The sequence below is a fragment of the Grampus griseus genome (genome assembly GCF_964374135.1).
Source record: "Grampus griseus genome assembly, chromosome: 12".
Lineage (NCBI taxonomy): Eukaryota > Metazoa > Chordata > Mammalia > Artiodactyla > Delphinidae > Grampus > Grampus griseus.
In genome coordinates, this window is record NC_139006.1 from 8,048,820 (window position 1) to 8,065,935 (window position 17,116).

The following is a 17,116-nucleotide window of genomic DNA, read 5'->3' on the forward strand; positions in this document are numbered from 1 at the left end:
CTTCAGGTTGACCTGCTCCAGTCATTGTTGGTTTGGTGTTCAGGTTGAGTGGTGGCACTAGTAAATGAAAAGATGTTTGTCACAAGTCTTGAGGCTTCCAGCTGGGAGTCAAGCTCAACAAAAACTCTCCACGCACACGTGACTTAGACTGTAGCAGGCAGTTACCAATTGCTGTTGGCAGTCAGTGTTTCACTCCTCAGTTTGGAGGATGGGACAACTTCCTTAGAGACACTCTCCTTATCTTTCAGAGCTGTGGGTGTTCAGCAGGTTTGAGAGGGGAAGGCTGGGAAGGGCCTGGGACCCTGGGAGAACAGAGAGGTTCCTGCCTGTGTCTCTGAGCTGTGTGGGCCACATGGAGCTCCTCACGTGGTTTTCCTGCCCCCCTCTGTCCCATCCCGCCCCCAGTACACTACCAGAAGATCATCCACCGGGACATCAAACCTTCCAACCTGCTGGTTGGAGAAGATGGGCACGTCAAGATTGCGGACTTTGGCGTGAGCAACGAGTTTAAGGGCAGCGACGCCCTCCTCTCTAACACCGTGGGCACTCCCGCCTTCATGGCGCCTGAGTCACTCTCAGAGACCCGGAAGATCTTCTCTGGGAAGGTAGGTTTGGCCCTGCCTGCAATGAGGAGTTCTGCCTGTGTTATGGTCCTTTCAGCTGTAAGTGACAAAAACCCAACTCACTGGCTTAAACAGTGAATCCATTGGACCATGTGAATGAGGAGCGGGGTGCGTTTGTTTTCAGGCTTGGCTAGATACAGGAATTCAAAGAGGAATCCATCTCTTAGCTCTGTTTTCCTTTTTTAAAAAAAAATTTTGTCTGCACCACGTGGCACACGGGATCTTACTTCCCCGGCCAAGGATGAACCTGTGCCCCCTGCAGTGGAAGCGTGGAGTCTTAACCACTGGACCACCAGGGAAGTCCCCTCAGCTCTGTCTGAATTGGTTTCCTCCCCGGGTGGATGGTCATCAGCAGCTCCAGACTACTTTCTACCCGTTTACCAGCCGCAATAGAAAGAGCTTTTTTTTTTTATGAAGAGCTCCAGTGAAAATCCTGGGATTGGCTCTGATTGGCCCAGTGTGGGTCATGTGCCCGTCCTTGAACCAATCACTGTGCCTGGGGGAAGTGTTGCTCTCATTGGCCAGGCCTGGGTCCTGTGCCCACCCAGAGGCATGGGGTTTGGGGAGCAGGAATAGTCTCACCCAAACTCCCATGGACTGAGCAGTCGAGAAGACGTGGTTCCCCGAAGAAAAGCTGAAGGATTGGATGCTGGACAGGTGAAAGCATTAGACGCCCTTTACTGCCCCTTGGCCCCTCACACGGAGCTCTTTGTCTTGCAGGCTTTGGATGTTTGGGCCATGGGTGTGACGCTGTACTGCTTTGTGTTTGGCCAGGTAACAGGGTGGGGTGTCCTGTATCCTGGGTGTTGTGGGTTGCCCCCTTGGATGAATAGTTATCTCTCCTTGCAGGGAGATAGAACTTATTCACTTAAAAAGTTATTTCATTTTATTTTCACCATTAGACCTGAATATGAAAAAAGATGCCTTTCCAGATACACATAGCTGTATATGATAGTCATATGTGTGACAAAACGAACTGTTAAAACAGAAGGATTGGCAGAGGCTGTAGAGGTTGTAAATACAGTAGTTGATGAATTTAGGGCAAGGACAGCAAATGTGCCACCTCTACCCTCTCCTAAACTGCAGATAGGCATCACTAGTCAATAACGGCACTCTTTCTTCCTGAGCCTGGTACTGCCTTGATGTTCTTCTCAACAGTGTTCCTAGAAGCTGTTGTTGGAGGACTAGAATTGGAATGGAAGTTAAAACCCATTTGGCATCATTGATTTAGGGAGTGCTGTTTTGTCTTCTTTCTGTTGTTGTTCTTTTGTTGTTTTTATATAACTGACATTTAGGGGCTTCTATTTTAAACTCTGAAGTTTAGGTTGATTATGTGAGGATTATTCCTTTTCATGAGCTTGTACTCCTATTGAGGAAAGCTTAAGAAACTAGTCCCATGAGGAAGTAAAGGAGTTTATAATCTCCTCCCCCCACCCAACATTTGATGAGAACATTTTCGATCATATAGCCAAGTTGTTAAGAATTGTACCTCCTTACATACACTTCAGAGTGCAGTCATTAGCTAGAGCTCACTATTGGTGGTTTTCATTTTTTTCTTTGGGGGTAAAATTTACATATCATGGAACATACAGATCTTAAGTGTACTATTTAATGAGTTCTGTCAAATTGATTGCACACCTGTGCAATCCAAACTCTTATCTCGTTACTGCTCTTAATGAAATCATTTTCCTCGGACAGGAGTGGACCAGGTCACTTTCTGTGACCTCTTCCAACCTTCTGAGCACCCCACATAAAGGTTTCTTTTTCCAGAACAATCCCTGAGCTCCTCCTGGGTCAGGCCCTCCACCAAGTGAAAGCATCAACTTGTCACCCAGGGGTGGTGCATGAACGGGCTTCAGAGTCAGCCCGGTCTAGGCTTTGTGCTTCCCAGGACACGGCACCTCTCTGAGCTTCTGGTTTTTTTCTCTTCTGTAAAATGAGAATCATATTTACTATATTTTATGGCTTCTGAGAGGATCAACAGAAATAATTCAAGCATTCATTAATTCAGCAGGTATTTATCGAGCCCCTACTTCGTGCCAGGGATGTTCCTGGGCACTGGGTGTCAGCAGTGAGCAAGACAGACAAAACTCTCTGTCCTCTTGGAGCTGATGTTCCAGTGCAGGAGTTAAACAGTGGACAAATTCTTTTTTTTTTTTTTAACATCTTTATTGGAGTATAATTGGTTTACAATGGTGTGTTAGTTTCTGCTTTATAACAAAGTGAGTCAGCTGTACATATACATATATCCCGATATCTCTTTCTTCTTGCGTATCCCTCCCTCCCACCCTCTCTTTCTTTTTTTTTTGGCCGCACCATGTGATATGCGGATCTTAGTTCCCCGACCAGGGATTGAACCTGTGTCCCCTGCAGTGGAAGCGTGGAATCCTAACCACTGGACCGCCAGGGAAGTCCCCAAATACATATGTAATATAATGTCAGGGGGAGGTGCTATGATGAGAAATCACATGGAGGTGGAGGGGGTGTCTGTTTTAGACAGGAGCTCCGGAAGGCCCCCCTGAGCGGGTGAGCTTTGATCAGACACCTGAAGGATGGGAGAAAACAAGCCACGCAGATGTTGGTGGGAAGAACATTCCGGGCAGAGGTAACAGCCAAATGAAATGTTGGTGCTGAGAAACAGTACAGGGCCTGGTCCAGGCTAAGCCCTCACAAATCACAGCTGCTGCTGCTTTGTCTTTTGTACTGTTCTTTGTATTATTATTATTGTTCAACTGGCAGGTGGGTGAAAAGAGTGTTTGCTTTTGTATAAGTTGGTAAGTTAAAGCACAGCTACAGAGGAAAGCCAGTGTGGTTAGGAAGGCTCCAGCCCTTCTGGAAAGACAGTCCTGGTCCTTTTAGATCTTTGGGGAATGGGATCTGCTTTGTCCCTGGATTGGGCCACTGGGCTGTTTCTTTCTCTGCTGCAACCTGTGTGGAATGCTGCCTGCCCTTGCAGGACAGATGTGCCAGCCATTGATGGCCACCCTGTCCCTGACCTCTCTTTGCAGTGCCCATTCATGGATGAGCGGATCATGTGTTTACACAGTAAGATCAAGAGTCAGGCCCTGGAATTTCCAGATCAGTGAGTATTGTCCGTCTACCCCAAGTTGCCTTTCTCTCCGAGCCCTTGATGACGTCCTCCACCCCTGATGTATCTCCCATCCCCAGGCCTGACATAGCCGAGGACTTGAAGGACCTGATCACCCGCATGCTGGACAAGAACCCCGAGTTGAGGATCGTGGTGCCTGAGATCAAGGTACCTGGGGGCCGCTGCTGCCCCTTGGGGCATGTGCTGGAGGCTCAGCCTGTGTCCTCTGCTTGGAATTGTCTGGCTCAACCCTGCCTCGGTCAGGCCCCACGCCCCTCTGTTTACAGCACTGCGTCCTTCTTGGCACCACTGCCCTCCCATGTCCTGGGGCCTCTGGGGTGCTGGGGGCTTGTGGGGGAGGATTTGGGACTCGTGTTCACTGTGATTGTGGAAGTGGGATCCGCTGCCAGCCGAGGAGCTAGCGCTTGCTCCAATTGGCTTGGGCTGATGGCATCCACCCTCCCTAGACCGGACCAGACCAGGTTTCTGTGTGCTCCAGTGTGTGGCTGCTGCAATCCTGGGGTCTTTTTTTTTTTTTTTTTTTTTTTTGCGGTACGCGGGCCTCTCACTGTTGGGGCCTCTCCCGTTGCGGAATACAGGCTCCGGACACGCATGCTCAGCGGCCATGGCTCATGGGCTTAGTTGCTCCGCGGCATGTGGGATCTTCCCAGACAGGGGCACGAACCCGTGTCCCCTGCATCGGCAGGCGGACTCTCAACCACTGTGCCACCAGGGAAGCCCCTGGGGTCTTTTCTTAGACCCTGCCTGTCCCTTTGAGAAAGTACAGTTGGGGTGGGAGGAAGTTAGTGAGCAATCTGACCCCCCACCTCTGACCCCGGCCTGCTGAATTCCACTCTGTTGCAGAAAGCACTGTTAGAAGAGATCCCTACCCACCCCCTACAGCCCTGCCAATGCCACGTGCACACACATGGATCTTTAAGAAACCTAGAGATTTGCTTCGGGAGCTCCGAGGCACCTCAGCTAACTAGCAGTTGAAGAGGGGGCAGCCCAGAAGGTTACAGATAAGGGCTTGGACCCCAGGGGCAGGTGGTTGGGGGGCAGACCTCTGCCTGGGTCCTCTCCTGATTGTATCCTTCTCCCTGTGCCACCCCATGCCTCTGTTTCCCTCTCTGTGAAACGGGGAGGATGCTGCCTGCTCTGAGCTGAGCCTTCCAGGCATCAGGGAGAGTTGCTGAGGAGCGATGGGTGCTCCTCAGACAACCGTGCAACGCAGATGGCGAATTCCAGGCACTTCTGCCGAGACCTGGGGCCAGGTGGCGAATCCAGCCCGGCTCACGTTCTGGCCTCGTAACTTCCTCCCATTGTCTGTCCTTCGTCTGTTTCACATTTCCTCCCACCTCGCTCTCCCCCCAGCCTCTGCCTGGCTTGCCTGCTCTCTTGCATGCCTGACCTCAGGCCACTGCCTCTCCCCTCCCACGTCCCCTCCCTGGCTCCGCTCATAGGCAGGGTTCCTGGGAGCCAGTTGTGCCCGCCCCTCACCCCTCCTGTCATTCGTTGAAGCTGCACCCCTGGGTCACGAGGCACGGGGCAGAGCCGCTGCCATCAGAGGATGAGAACTGCACGCTGGTCGAGGTGACAGAAGAGGAGGTGGAGAATTCGGTCAAACACATACCCAGTCTGGCAACCGTGGTAAGGTGGGGCAAACCACTGCCTGAGAGCAGGGACAGAGAGCCCACCGCGGGCCAGCGAGGATGAGCTGGGATGTGGGCGGACCACTAAGAAGTAGACGTTGGGCCTGAGTGTCAGGGGATGGCCGGGTCTGCCCCTCACCTACAGCTACCAGCCTCTGGGCCTTGGTCACACGTCAGGCCAGGTGGCCCCTGCGTCTTCTAGTGCGAGCTCTGTCTACAGCCGGGTCCGAGGTTACTGTAGACAGGGGTAGCCCCTCTCTAAGGATTGTACTGCCCCTTCTGGAATTCCTGCTTTCAGAGCGTGTCAGGGGAGCAGGAGGGGAAGGACCAGGGCAGGTGCCCAGGGTGGCAGCTGGAGCCGAGGTCTCCAAGACGGGCTCCCCACTGGCTGGGTCTTCAGTCCCCAGAGCAGACGACTGAGCTTGTCTCATCTCTGCCCTGTGGGCAGCTGCCAGGGCTGGAGGCAGGGCCCCCACTTAACGTGCCTCAGAAAGCTCTTCCCGACTCCTGGGACCCCTTTTATGGCCTTACATTTGGGTCCTGACCCAGGAAGAAGGAGGTAGAATTGGAGTCCTCAGGCCTAACCTCGAAGACTCAGGGAATCACCCACTTGCCAAGCCTCTGCCCAGAGGGTGTGTGGCTCCAGGAGGGAGACCAGGACCCTCAGGGCCCTGGGGCCCAGGCTGCAGTCCTAGGGGCAGAATCCGGTGGGCTGCCCCACCGCGGCCACCTCGGGAGTCCCGGGTGTGTTTGGCCAGCGTCAGCCCCAGCAGGCAGGCACGGCCCTGGGCTCTGGGAGGGGAGGCTCTGCCGTGTCCAGCCTCGAGTGACCCCCCCCCCTTTAGGAGCCCCCAGTGCTGGCTCCTTCGCTCCCAGCTTTGCACCTCACCCTCTGCTTCCCCACACACTTTCTCTCTCCCTCCAAAACCTGAGCCCCCGGGTGGGGCATCCATTCACATCTTCCTCCTCCTCCCCAGCCCGTGGCCTCTGCACGGTCTTTGCTGTTGAACACTCACCCACACACAACCCCTCCTTCTCATCCACCCGCTCGCTGCACCCACGTCCCGAGCCTGCCGTTGGGAAGGCAGCTGACGTCGGGCTCCCAGCGTCCACCCCGGGTTATTCTATTCCTGGTTGTGGGTATTCTTGGGAGAAGGCGTCTGACCCTAGAGGTCTGAAATAGGCATTGATTATTCAGGAAACACTTCTTGAACACTGAGTGGTTTCCCCAGGCCTGTGTTGGGAGCAGGGGATACAGAGATGAATACAACAAACATGGTGCCTGCAGACGCTGGGCAAAGAACCAACAAGTAAATTATGCAAGTAACAGAGGGGCTGCAAGGGGTACGCCTAAGAGGGGAATGCAGCCCAGGTGACGGATTGGAGGAGGCCTCTTGGAAGATGCACGCTGAGAGGATGGCGGGGTGTTAATCAGGCCGAGAGAGGGTAAAGGGCAAGGGCATTCCTGGAAAAGGGAACAGCAAACGCAGTGATCCTCTGGTGGGATCATGTCCATGAGAAACCTCAAGAAAGCCAGGGTGGCTGAAGCGGGGCAAAGGGAGGGTGGCGTGAAGCTGGACGGGAGGTGGGGCCGGGCCACACAAGGCCTGAGGCCACAGCAGAGGTTTAAGTCTTGGTCCCAAGAGGTTTGATTCAGGGGAGCGGCATGATCATTATTGGCCTTGGGAAGGTCCCACGTGGAGAATGGACTGTGGGGGGCAGGGAGGAAGTGAGGGCTTCAGCAGCTGTCTGAGAAGGAGGGGCTTGAGCGGGGAGGCCCAGGCCCCCTCCTGGCACCCAGGGTGTGCCGGGCACGGGGTTACAGAGGTGAACAAGGGACAGTGCCAGCCCTCATGGGGCTCTCGGCCTCATAAGGAAGATGGATCTGGAAAGAAAGAATCACTCTCCTGTGCCATCACACGGTGACAGGCCAGCGGGTAGAGGAGCAGGCGTGGCAGGCGCCACAGGGCAGGAGCCCCTTTCGCTGGGTCCTGAGGACTGGGGAGGCCAGTCTTACCGGGGGGATGGTGGCTGCACAGGCTCAGAGGAAACAGGCCCTGTGTTCCAGGAACCACAGAGCTCGGGCCTTGGCAAGGGAGGGACCTTGAGTGCTTGCCAAGGGGCACAGCCTTCATTCTGTAGCTCAGCGTTTCTCTTTTCTTTCTTTCTTTTTTTTTTTAAATTGAGGTAGAATTCATGTAACATAAAATTAACCACTTGAAGTGAACAATACGGTGGCATGTAGTACATTTACAATATTGTGCAACCATCACCTCCGTAGTTCTGAAACATTTTCATCATCCCAGAAGAAACCCCGTACCTGTTAGCACTCACTCTCTGTTCTCCCCTCCCCCCAGCCCCTGGCATCCATTAGTCTGTTTTCTGTCTCTATAGATTTGCCTATTCTGGACATTTCATATAAATGGAGTCATACAGTATGTGATTTTTTGTGTTTGGTTTCTTTCACTCAGCATAATGTTTTCGAGGTTCATCCACATTGTAGCCAGTCATTCCTTTCTAGGGCTGAAAAGTATTCCATTGTGTGGCTAGAGCACATTTTGCTTATCCATTCATCAGTTGATGGACATTTGGGTGTTTCCACCTTTTAGTGGTTTTTTAAACACTTTTTTTTTTCCTTTTTAGCAGCAAACCCTTTAAAAAAAAAATCCACAAGCTCAGTCAGTACATGAAACAGTTTGAAGAGGCATCATGCTCTGCTTGGAAGGAGGCCAGAGCCTTACAGGGTGTTGAGGCCACCTCCTTGAAAATTCCTTCATGAAATACAGCAGGCAAAAGCATCACCACGAACCTTCCATGACTCCCTGACTGGTAACAGGATAAGTTCCAAACTCCTGTGGGTGCGAGAGACCAAGTCAGGGAGTAAGGGAATCAGATCTGGGTTTCAGAACGGATGGGCTGAAGGGAAGACTGGAAGGCAGAGGAGGGAAGCTGAGCAGTGGCTGAGGGACGTGATGGAGGGATATTACCTTCTCCCCAAAGATCCCCTCCTCTGGCAGGTGTTTCCCAGCCAAGCTGCGGACCCAGTCTGTCTTAGGGTGGATGGGGTGGGGGAAACCAAAGTGTTCCCACTCACGACAGTGGACATGCCAGCTCCCAGTGCCTCTCAGACTTAAAAAAAGGACTCTCGGGACCTCTGACCTCTCTTGCCCTCACACCACACCAGCCCGTGGACTGGCCACCCTCAGTGTCCTGGGATGTTTCCTCAGCTCCTTAGACTGAGACAGATGTTTCTCATCCTCAGCTAAAATGCAGCCCCCTGAGAAACTGGTACCATTTTGTATTGTTAGTGGGACTGTAAAAAACTGTGTAGCCACTGTAGAAAACAGTCTGGCAGCTCCTAAAAATGTTAAACATAGAGTTACCAAATGATCCAAGAATTCCACTCCTAGGTGTACACCCAAGAGAAACGAAAACATTTTGTGTGGAAAGTGTCCACACAAAAACTTGTACACAAATTGTTCATAGCAGCATTAGTCACAATAGCCCCGAAGTGGAAACAGTCCAAAGGATGAATGAATAAACAAAATGTGGCATATACACACAAAGGATTATTACCAGGCCATAAAAAGGAATAAAGCAATGATTCGTGCAGCAGCGTGGATGGACCTTGAAAACATGCTGAGTGAAAGAAGCCAGACCCCAAAGGCCACGTACTGAATGATTCCATTTATATGAAATGAGAATAGACAAGCCCATAGAGACAGAAAGTGGATTGGTGGTTGCCAGGGGCTGGAGGGGAGGAGGAATGGGGACTGACTGCTAATGGGTACTGGGTTTCTTTTCGGGGTGATGTAAATGTTCTGAAATTAGACAGTGGTGATGTGAATATGCTAAAAACCGTTGAATAGTACACTTTAAAATGGAGACTTTTTTGCTGTGTGAATTACATTTCAGTTAAAAGTGCAGTGACTCCCATCCCCCTCCCAGGATTATACCTGGGAAGCAATAGTTGGTTACTTGTTGCGTTGGTTGTAGATGGCTTTCACCAAAAATAAAGGCCTGGCCTTGAAGATGAGACAGGTTGATGGGCCAGGAGGGCATGTCCAGTGATGGCTCAGGTGAGACAGATGGTACCAGGGGTACTGGATGGACAGTACAGGCCAGCTCTCCTGGAGCACAGCGTCCCCTGGCAGTTGAGTAGGCAAGACTAGCTTATGCCAGGCCTTGAATGTCAGACTGAGGAGTTTAGACCTTATCTTGTTGGCAGCCAGGAGCCGTGGAGATTTGAGGAGCAGGCCAGTGAAACTTGTGATGGCTGTGGCTGCTGTATCCCTGGTGGGTGTCTCTCAAAGGCCCGCCATCAGCCACAAGCCCTGGGAGCTGGCAGGCAGCGGGGGTGGGCTGTGGGCAGAAAGGAAGAGGTAGATGGGACTCGTGGAGTCGCACGAGGGAGGATGCTGCCTGGAATCTCCCCCATGTGGCCGAGCCTCCTCTTCTTTCCTCCAGATCCTGGTGAAGACCATGATACGAAAACGCTCCTTCGGGAACCCGTTTGAGGGCAGCCGGCGGGAGGAGCGCTCGCTGTCAGCGCCTGGAAACCTGCTCATGTGAGTGTCCACCTGCCTTCCTCGGGGTGGGGAGCTGGAGGCTGAACGCAGGGCAGCCCTGCCCGGCCGACTCTGTGTGGGCCCAGCCCTGCAGCGGCCGTGTCCAGAAAGACTCAGACCAGCCCCACTGGGCACACTGGGGAGACCCGAGCAGCCGCTGGCTTTGGTTTTGCCCCACCCTGGACTCAGCCCGCCTCCTTTGCTGACAGCTAATCCACAGGGAAGTTTGACCTTTCTCAGGGGGACTTGCACTTTAACGAGGGTGGGGGAGTGGCTGACAATCAGAAAGGCTGTTTGACCCCAAAGCATGCATGCTTGACGGTGGGATTTTGTCCCTGCGGTGGGTGAGCAAGGCCAGTCTCGCTCATGGGACCCTGCGTCTCACGGCGGAGAGGTGTCCTGCTCCTAACTACCCTGGCAACAGCTCCGTGAAGCTGGTGTTCGGGGTCTGAGTGTCTCTGGGGTGGGGGACAGGAATTCCATGGGTCCCAAGTGTCCCTTCTCACTTCCCTTTTCCCTCCCCTCTGGCGATTCCAGCAAAAAACCAACCAGGGAGTGTGAGCCCCTGTCTGAGCCCAAGGTAACGCCTGCCTGCCTGTGCCTTAGCCTCTGCCAGGGCCTGGGGGCGGGGGCAGCTGCAGAGCACGGGGCATCCCCACCCAGGTGGACGTTCCTTCCAGCCCAGGCTGCTGTGCCCAGGCTCACCTTGGGCCTCCGGACCCAGGAAGAAAATGAGGGGCATCCAGGGGCTTGGACCCGACGGTGGGTTGTGCATGTGGGCTGAGGCTGCGGGTGCATGGCGCTCCACCCGGAATGCCTGTGAACTCACCCAGGTCTTAGACCTAGTCGGGTACCCACATGTGCTCAGTGCACGTCAATGGCATTGAAGCTGTGTCACGGCCGAGGCAGCCCCTGCTCTGGGTCAGCGATCAGAGCCTAGATCGGGCATGCTGCGCTCGGGGGCTCCCCCCTGGGGCTCTCCAGCATCCACCCTTTCTTCTCTGATGGGTTAAGACCTAGAAAATAAGTCCCCTTCCAGCCTGTTGCAAATGAGTGTGAGAGTCCCCTGCCTCTGGGGAGGATCCGGACCTTCTCACCAGTCAGCCAGCCTCTTTCAAACACATACCCAGCTCATTAGTCCCAGCGCCTCCCAGGACAGATGAGAATTTTTGTCCCCGCAAGACTGAGGTGACAAATACTTGCACCCCTGCTGCCACTTGGCCCCCACCCCATGCCTGTGGCAGGACAGCAGTCCCAGTACTCTGCGCACTGAGCCCAGCTCACCACCTCATTATCAGCTGGGAGCTCCAGGCAGCCATTTCTAAGTTTTAAAAGCAGCTTTATTGAGCTATAAATCACATACCCATTTAGAGTGTATAATTCAATAGTTTTTAATATATTCACAAAGCTGTGTGACCATCACCACAATCAGTTTTAGAACATTTCCATTAGCCCAAGAAGAAACCCTGTACCCTTAGCTCTCACCACCCACTCCCCCGTTCCCCAGCCAGCACGAATCTACTGTCGGTTTCTATAGATTTGCATATTCTGGACATTTCATATAAATGGAATCATACAGTATGTGGCCTTTGTGTCTGGCTTCTTTCACTCAGTGTAATGTTTTCAAGGTTCATCTATGATGTAGCATGTGTCAGAACTTCATTCCTTTTTTTTTTAAATTACTATTTTTTATACAGCAGGTTCTTATTAGTCATCAATTTTATACACATCAGTGCATGTCAATCCCAATCGCCCAATTCAGCACACCACCATCCCCACCCACCCCGGGGTTTTCCCCCCTTGGTGTCCATATGTTTGTTCTCTACATCTGTGTCTCAACTTCTGCCCTGCAAACCGGTTCATCTGTACGATTTTTCTAGGTTCCACATACATGCATTAATATACGATATTTGTTTTTTTCTTTCTGACTTCACTCTGTATGACAGTCTCTAGATCCATCCACGTCTCAACAAATGACTCAGTTTCGTTCCTTTTTATGGCTGAGTAATATTCCATTGTATATATGTACCACATTTCTTTATCCATTCGTCTGTCGACGGGCATTTAGGTTGCTTCCATGACCTGGCTATTGTAAATAGTGCTGCAATGAACATTGGGATGCATGTGTCTTTTTGAATTATGGTTTTCTCTGGGTATATGCCCAGTAGTGGGATTGCTGGATCATATGGTAATTCTGCTTTTAGTTTTTTAAAGAACCTCCATACTGTTCTCCATAGTGGCTGTATCAATTTACATTCCCACCAGCAGTGCAAGAGGGTTCCCTTTTCTCCACACCCTCTCCAGCATTTGTCATTTGTAGATTTTCTGATGATGCCCATTCTAACTGGTGTGAGGTGACACCTCATTGTAGTTTTGATTTGCATTTCTCTAATAATGAGTGATGTTGAGCAGCTTTTCATGTGCTTCTTGGCCATCTGTATGTCTTCTTTGGAAAAATGTCTATTTAGGTCTTCTGCCCATTTTTTGATTGGGTTGTTTGTTTTTTTAATATTGAGCTGCGTGAGCTGTTTACATATTTTGGAGATTAATCCTTTGTCCATTGATTCGTTTGCAAATATTTTCTCCCATTCTGAGGGTTGTCTTTTCGTCTTGTTTATGGTTTCCTTTGCTGTGCAAAAGCTTTGAAGTTTCATTAGGTCCCATTTGTTTATTTTTGTTTTTATTTCCATTAATCTAGGAGGTGGATCAAAAAAGATCTTGTTGTGATTTATGTCAAAGAGTGTTCTTCCTATGTTTTCCTCTAAGAGTTTTATAGTGTCCGGTCTTACATTTAGGTCTCGAATCCATTTTGAGTTTATTTTTGTGTATGGTGTTAGGGAGTGTTCTAATTTCATTCTTTTACATGTAGCTGTCCAGTTTTCCCAGCACCACTTATTGAAGAGACTGTCTTTTCTCCGTTGTATGTCCTTGCCTTCTTTGTCATAGTTTAGTTGACCATAGGTGCGTGGGTTTATCTCTGGGCTTTCTATCTTGTTCCATTGATCTGTGTTTCTGTTTTTGTGCCAGTACCATATTGTCTTGATTACTGTAGCTTTGTAGTATAGTCTGAAGTCAGGGAGTCTGATTCCTCCAGCTCCATTTTCTTCCCTCAAGACTGCTATGGCTATTTGGGGTCTTTTGTGTCTCCATACAAATTTTAAGATTATTTGTTCTAGTTCCGTAAAAAATGCCATTGGTAATTTGATAGGGATTGCATTGAATCTGTAGATTGCTTTGGGTAGTACAGTCACTTTCACAATATTGATTCTTCCAATCCAAGAACATGGTATATCTCTCCATCTGTTGGTATCATCTTTAATTTCTTTCATCAGTGTCTTATAGTTTTCTGCATACAGGTCTTTTGTTTCCCTAGGTAGGTTTATTCCTAGGTATTTTATTCTTTTTGTTGCAGTGGTAAATGGGATTGTTTCTTTAGTTTCTCTTTCAGATTTTTCATCATTAGTGTATAGGAATGCAAGAGATTTCTGTGCATTAATTTTGTATCCTGCACCTTTACCGAATTCATTGATTAGCTCTAGTAGTTTTCTGGTGGCATTTTTAGGATTCTCTATGTATGGTATCATGTCATCTGCAAACAGTGACAGTTTTACTTCTTCTTTTCCAATTTGTATTCCTTTTATTTCTTTTTCTTCTCTGATTGCCATGGCTAGGACTTCCAAAACTATGTTGAATAATAGTGGTGAGAGTGGACATCCTTGTCTTGTTCCTGATCTTAGAGGAAAGGCTTTCAGTTTTTCAACACTGAGAATGATGTTTGCCCTGGGTTTGTTGTATATGGCCTTTATTATGTTGAGGTAGGTTCCTTCTATGCCCACTTTCTGGAGAGTTTTTTATCATAAACGGGTGTTGAATTTTGTCAAAAGCTTTTTCTGCATCTATTGAGATGATCATATGGTTTTTATTCTTCAATTTGTTAATATGGTGTATCACATTGATTGATTTGTGTATATTGAAGAATCCTTGCATCCCTGGGATAAATCCCACTTGATCATGGTGTATGATCCTTTTAATGTGTTGTTGGATTCTGTTTGCTAGTATTTTGTTGAGGATTTTTTCATCTATATTCATCAGTGATATTGGTCTGTAATTTTCTTCTTTTGTAGTACCTTTGTCTGGTTTTGGTATCAGGGTGATGGTGGCCTCATAGAATGAGTTTGGGAGTGTTCCTTCCTCTGCAGTTTTTTGGAAGAGTTTGACAAGGATGGATGTTAGCTCTTCTCTAAATGTTTGATAGAATTCACCTGTGAAGCCATCTGGTCCTGGACTTTTGTTTGTTGTAAGATTTTAAATCACAGTTTCAATTTTATTACCTGTGAAGGTCTGTTCATATTTTCTGTTTCTTCCTGGTTCAGTCTTGGAAGCTTATCCCTTTCTGAGAATTTGTCCGTTTCTTCCAGGTTGTCCATTTTATTGGCATAGAGTTGCTTGTAGTAGTCTCTTAGGATGCTTTGTATTTCTGTGGTGTCTGTTGTAACTTCTCCTTTTTCATTTCTAATTTTATTGATTTGAGTCCTCTCCTTCTTTTTCTTGATGAGTCTGGCTAATGGTTTATCAATTTTGTTTATCTTCTCAAAGAACCAGCTTTTAGTTTTATTGATCTTTGCTATTGTTTTCTTTGTTTCTATTTCATTTATTTCTGCTCTGATCTTTATGATTTCTTTCCTTCTGCTAACTTTGGATTTTGTTTGTTTTTCTTTCTCTAGTTCCTTTAGGTGTAAGGTTAGATTTTTTTATTTGAGATATTTCTTGTTTCTTGAGGTAGGCTTGTATAGCTATAAACTTCCCTCTTAGAACTGCTTTTGCTGCATCCCATAGGTTTTGGATTGTCGTGTTTTCATTGTCATTTGTCTCTAGGTATTTTTTGATTTCCTCTTTGATTTCTTCAGTGATCTCTTGGTTATTTAGTAACGTATTGTTTAGCCTCCATGTGTTTGTGTTTTTTACGTTTTTTTCCCTGTAATTCATTTCTAATCTCATAGCGTTGTGGTCAGAAAAGATGCTTGATATGATTTCAGTTTTCTTAAATTTACTGAGGCTTGATTTGTGACCCAAGATGTGATCTATCCTGGAGAATGTTCCGTGTGCACTTGAGAAGAAAGTGTAATCTGCTGTTTTTTGATGGAATGTCCTATAAATATCAATTAAGTCTATCTGGTCTGCTGTGTCATTTAATGCTTGTCCTTCCTTATTTATTTTCTGTTTGGATGATCTGTACATTGGTGTAAGTGAGGTGTTAATGTCCCCCACTATAACTGTGTTACTGTCGATTTCCTCTTTTATAGCTGTTAGCAGTTGCCTTATGTATTGAGGTGCTCCTGTGTTGGGTGCATATATAATTGTTATATCTTCTTCTTGGATTGATCCCTTGATCATTATGTAGTGTCCTTCCTTGTCTCTTGTAACACTCTTTATTTTAAAGTCTATTTTATCTGATATGAGGATTGCTACTCCAGCTTTCTTTTGATTTCCATTTGCATGGAATATCTTTTTCCATCCCCTCACTTTCAGTCTGTATGTGTCCCTAGGTCTGAAGTGGACCTCTTGTAGACAGCATATATATGGGTCTTGTTTTTGTATCCATTCAGGAGGCCTGTGTCTTTTGGTTGGAGCATTTAATCCATTCACGTTTAAGGTAGTTATTGATATGTATGTTCCTTTTTTTTTAATATAAATTTATTTATTTATGGCTGTGTTGGGTCTTCACTGCTGAGCGCAGGCCTTCTCTAGTTGTGGCACGTGGGCTCAGTAGTTGTGGCTTGCGGGCTCCAGAGCTCAGGCTCAGCAGTTGTGGTGCATGGGCTGAGTTGCTCCGCGGCATGTGGGATCCTCCCGGGCCAGGGATCGAACCCGTGTCCCCTGCATTGGCAGGCACACTCTTAACCACTGCATCACCAGGGAAACCCCAATATGTATGTTCTTATTACCATTTTCTTAATTGTTTTGGGTTTGTTTTTGTAGGTCCTTTTCTTGTCTTGTGTTTCCCACTTAGAGAAGTTCCTTTAGCATTTGTTGTAGAGCTGGTTTGGTGGTGCTGAATTCTCTTAGCTTTTGCTTGTCTGTAAAGCTTTTGATGTCTCCATCAAATGTGAATGAGATCCTTGCTGGGCAGAGTAATCTTGGTTGTAGGTTCTTCCCTTTCATCACTTTAAGTATATCATCCCACTCCCTTCTGGCTTTTAGAGTTTCTGCTGAGAAATCAGCTGTTAACCTTATGGGAGTTCCCTTGTATGTTATTTGTCTTTTTTCCCTTGCTGCTATCAATAATTTTTCTTTGTCTTTAATTTTTGCCAATTTGATTACTAAGTGTCCTGGCGTGTTTCTCCTTGGGTTTATCCTGTATGGGACTCTCTGTGCTTCCTGGACTTGGGTGGCTATTTCCTTTCCCATGTTAGGGAAGTTTTCGACTATAATCTCTTCAAATATTTTCTCGAGTCCTTTCTCTCTTTCTACTCCTTCTGGGACCCCTATAATGCGAATGTTGTTGCATTTAATGCTGTCCCAGAGGTCTCTTAGGCTGTCTTCATTTCTTTTCATTCTTTTTTCTTTATTCTGTTCCGCAGCAGTGAATTCCAGCATTCTGTCTTCCAGGTCACTTATCTGTTCTTTTGCCTCAGTTATTCTGCTATTGATTCCTTCTAGTGTAGTTTTCATTTCGGTTATTGTATTGTTCATCTCTGTTTGTTTGTTCTTTAATTCTTCTAGGTCTTTGTTAAACATTTCTTGCATCTTCTCGATCTTTGCCTCCATTCTTTTTCCGAGGTCCTGGATCATCTTCACTATCATTATTCTGAATTCTTTTTCTGGAAGGTTGCCTATCTCCACTTCATTTAGTTGTTTTTCTGGGGTTGTATCTTGTTCCTTCATCTGGTACATAGCTCTCTGCCTTTTCATTTTGTCTGTCTTTCTGTGAATGTGGTTTTTGTTCCACAGGCTGCAGGATTGTAGTTCTTCTTGCTTCTGCTGTCTGCCCTCTGGTGGATGAGGCTATCTAAGAGGCTTATGTAAGTTTCCTAGTGGGAGGGACTGGTGGTGGGTAGAGCTGACAGTTGCTCTGGTGGGCAGAGCTCAGTAAAACTTTAATCTAATTGACTGTTGATGGGTGGGGCTGGGTTCCCTCCCTGTTGGTTGTTTTGCCTGAGGCGACCCAACACTGGAGCCTACCTG

At 48.2% G+C, this 17,116-nt stretch overlaps 1 protein-coding gene across 3 annotated transcripts in view; it reads left to right on the forward strand.

Annotated features, from left to right (window-relative positions):
- The window catches only part of CAMKK2 (calcium/calmodulin dependent protein kinase kinase 2), a 45,578-nt gene that overhangs the window by 22,963 nt on the left and 5,499 nt on the right, over window positions 1-17,116 (forward strand). For 2 of the 3 annotated variants that reach the window (XM_082667096.1, XM_082667098.1), the window contains 7 exons: window positions 406-605; window positions 1,344-1,397; window positions 3,632-3,705; window positions 3,792-3,879; window positions 5,233-5,361; window positions 9,831-9,931; window positions 10,469-10,511. In XM_082667096.1, coding sequence (XP_082523222.1) covers window positions 406-605; window positions 1,344-1,397; window positions 3,632-3,705; window positions 3,792-3,879; window positions 5,233-5,361; window positions 9,831-9,931; window positions 10,469-10,511 — 689 coding nt within the window. The remainder of the gene's footprint in view (window positions 1-405; window positions 606-1,343; window positions 1,398-3,631; window positions 3,706-3,791; window positions 3,880-5,232; window positions 5,362-9,830; window positions 9,932-10,468; window positions 10,512-17,116) is intronic. The other variant, XM_082667097.1, reaches the window with a different exon arrangement.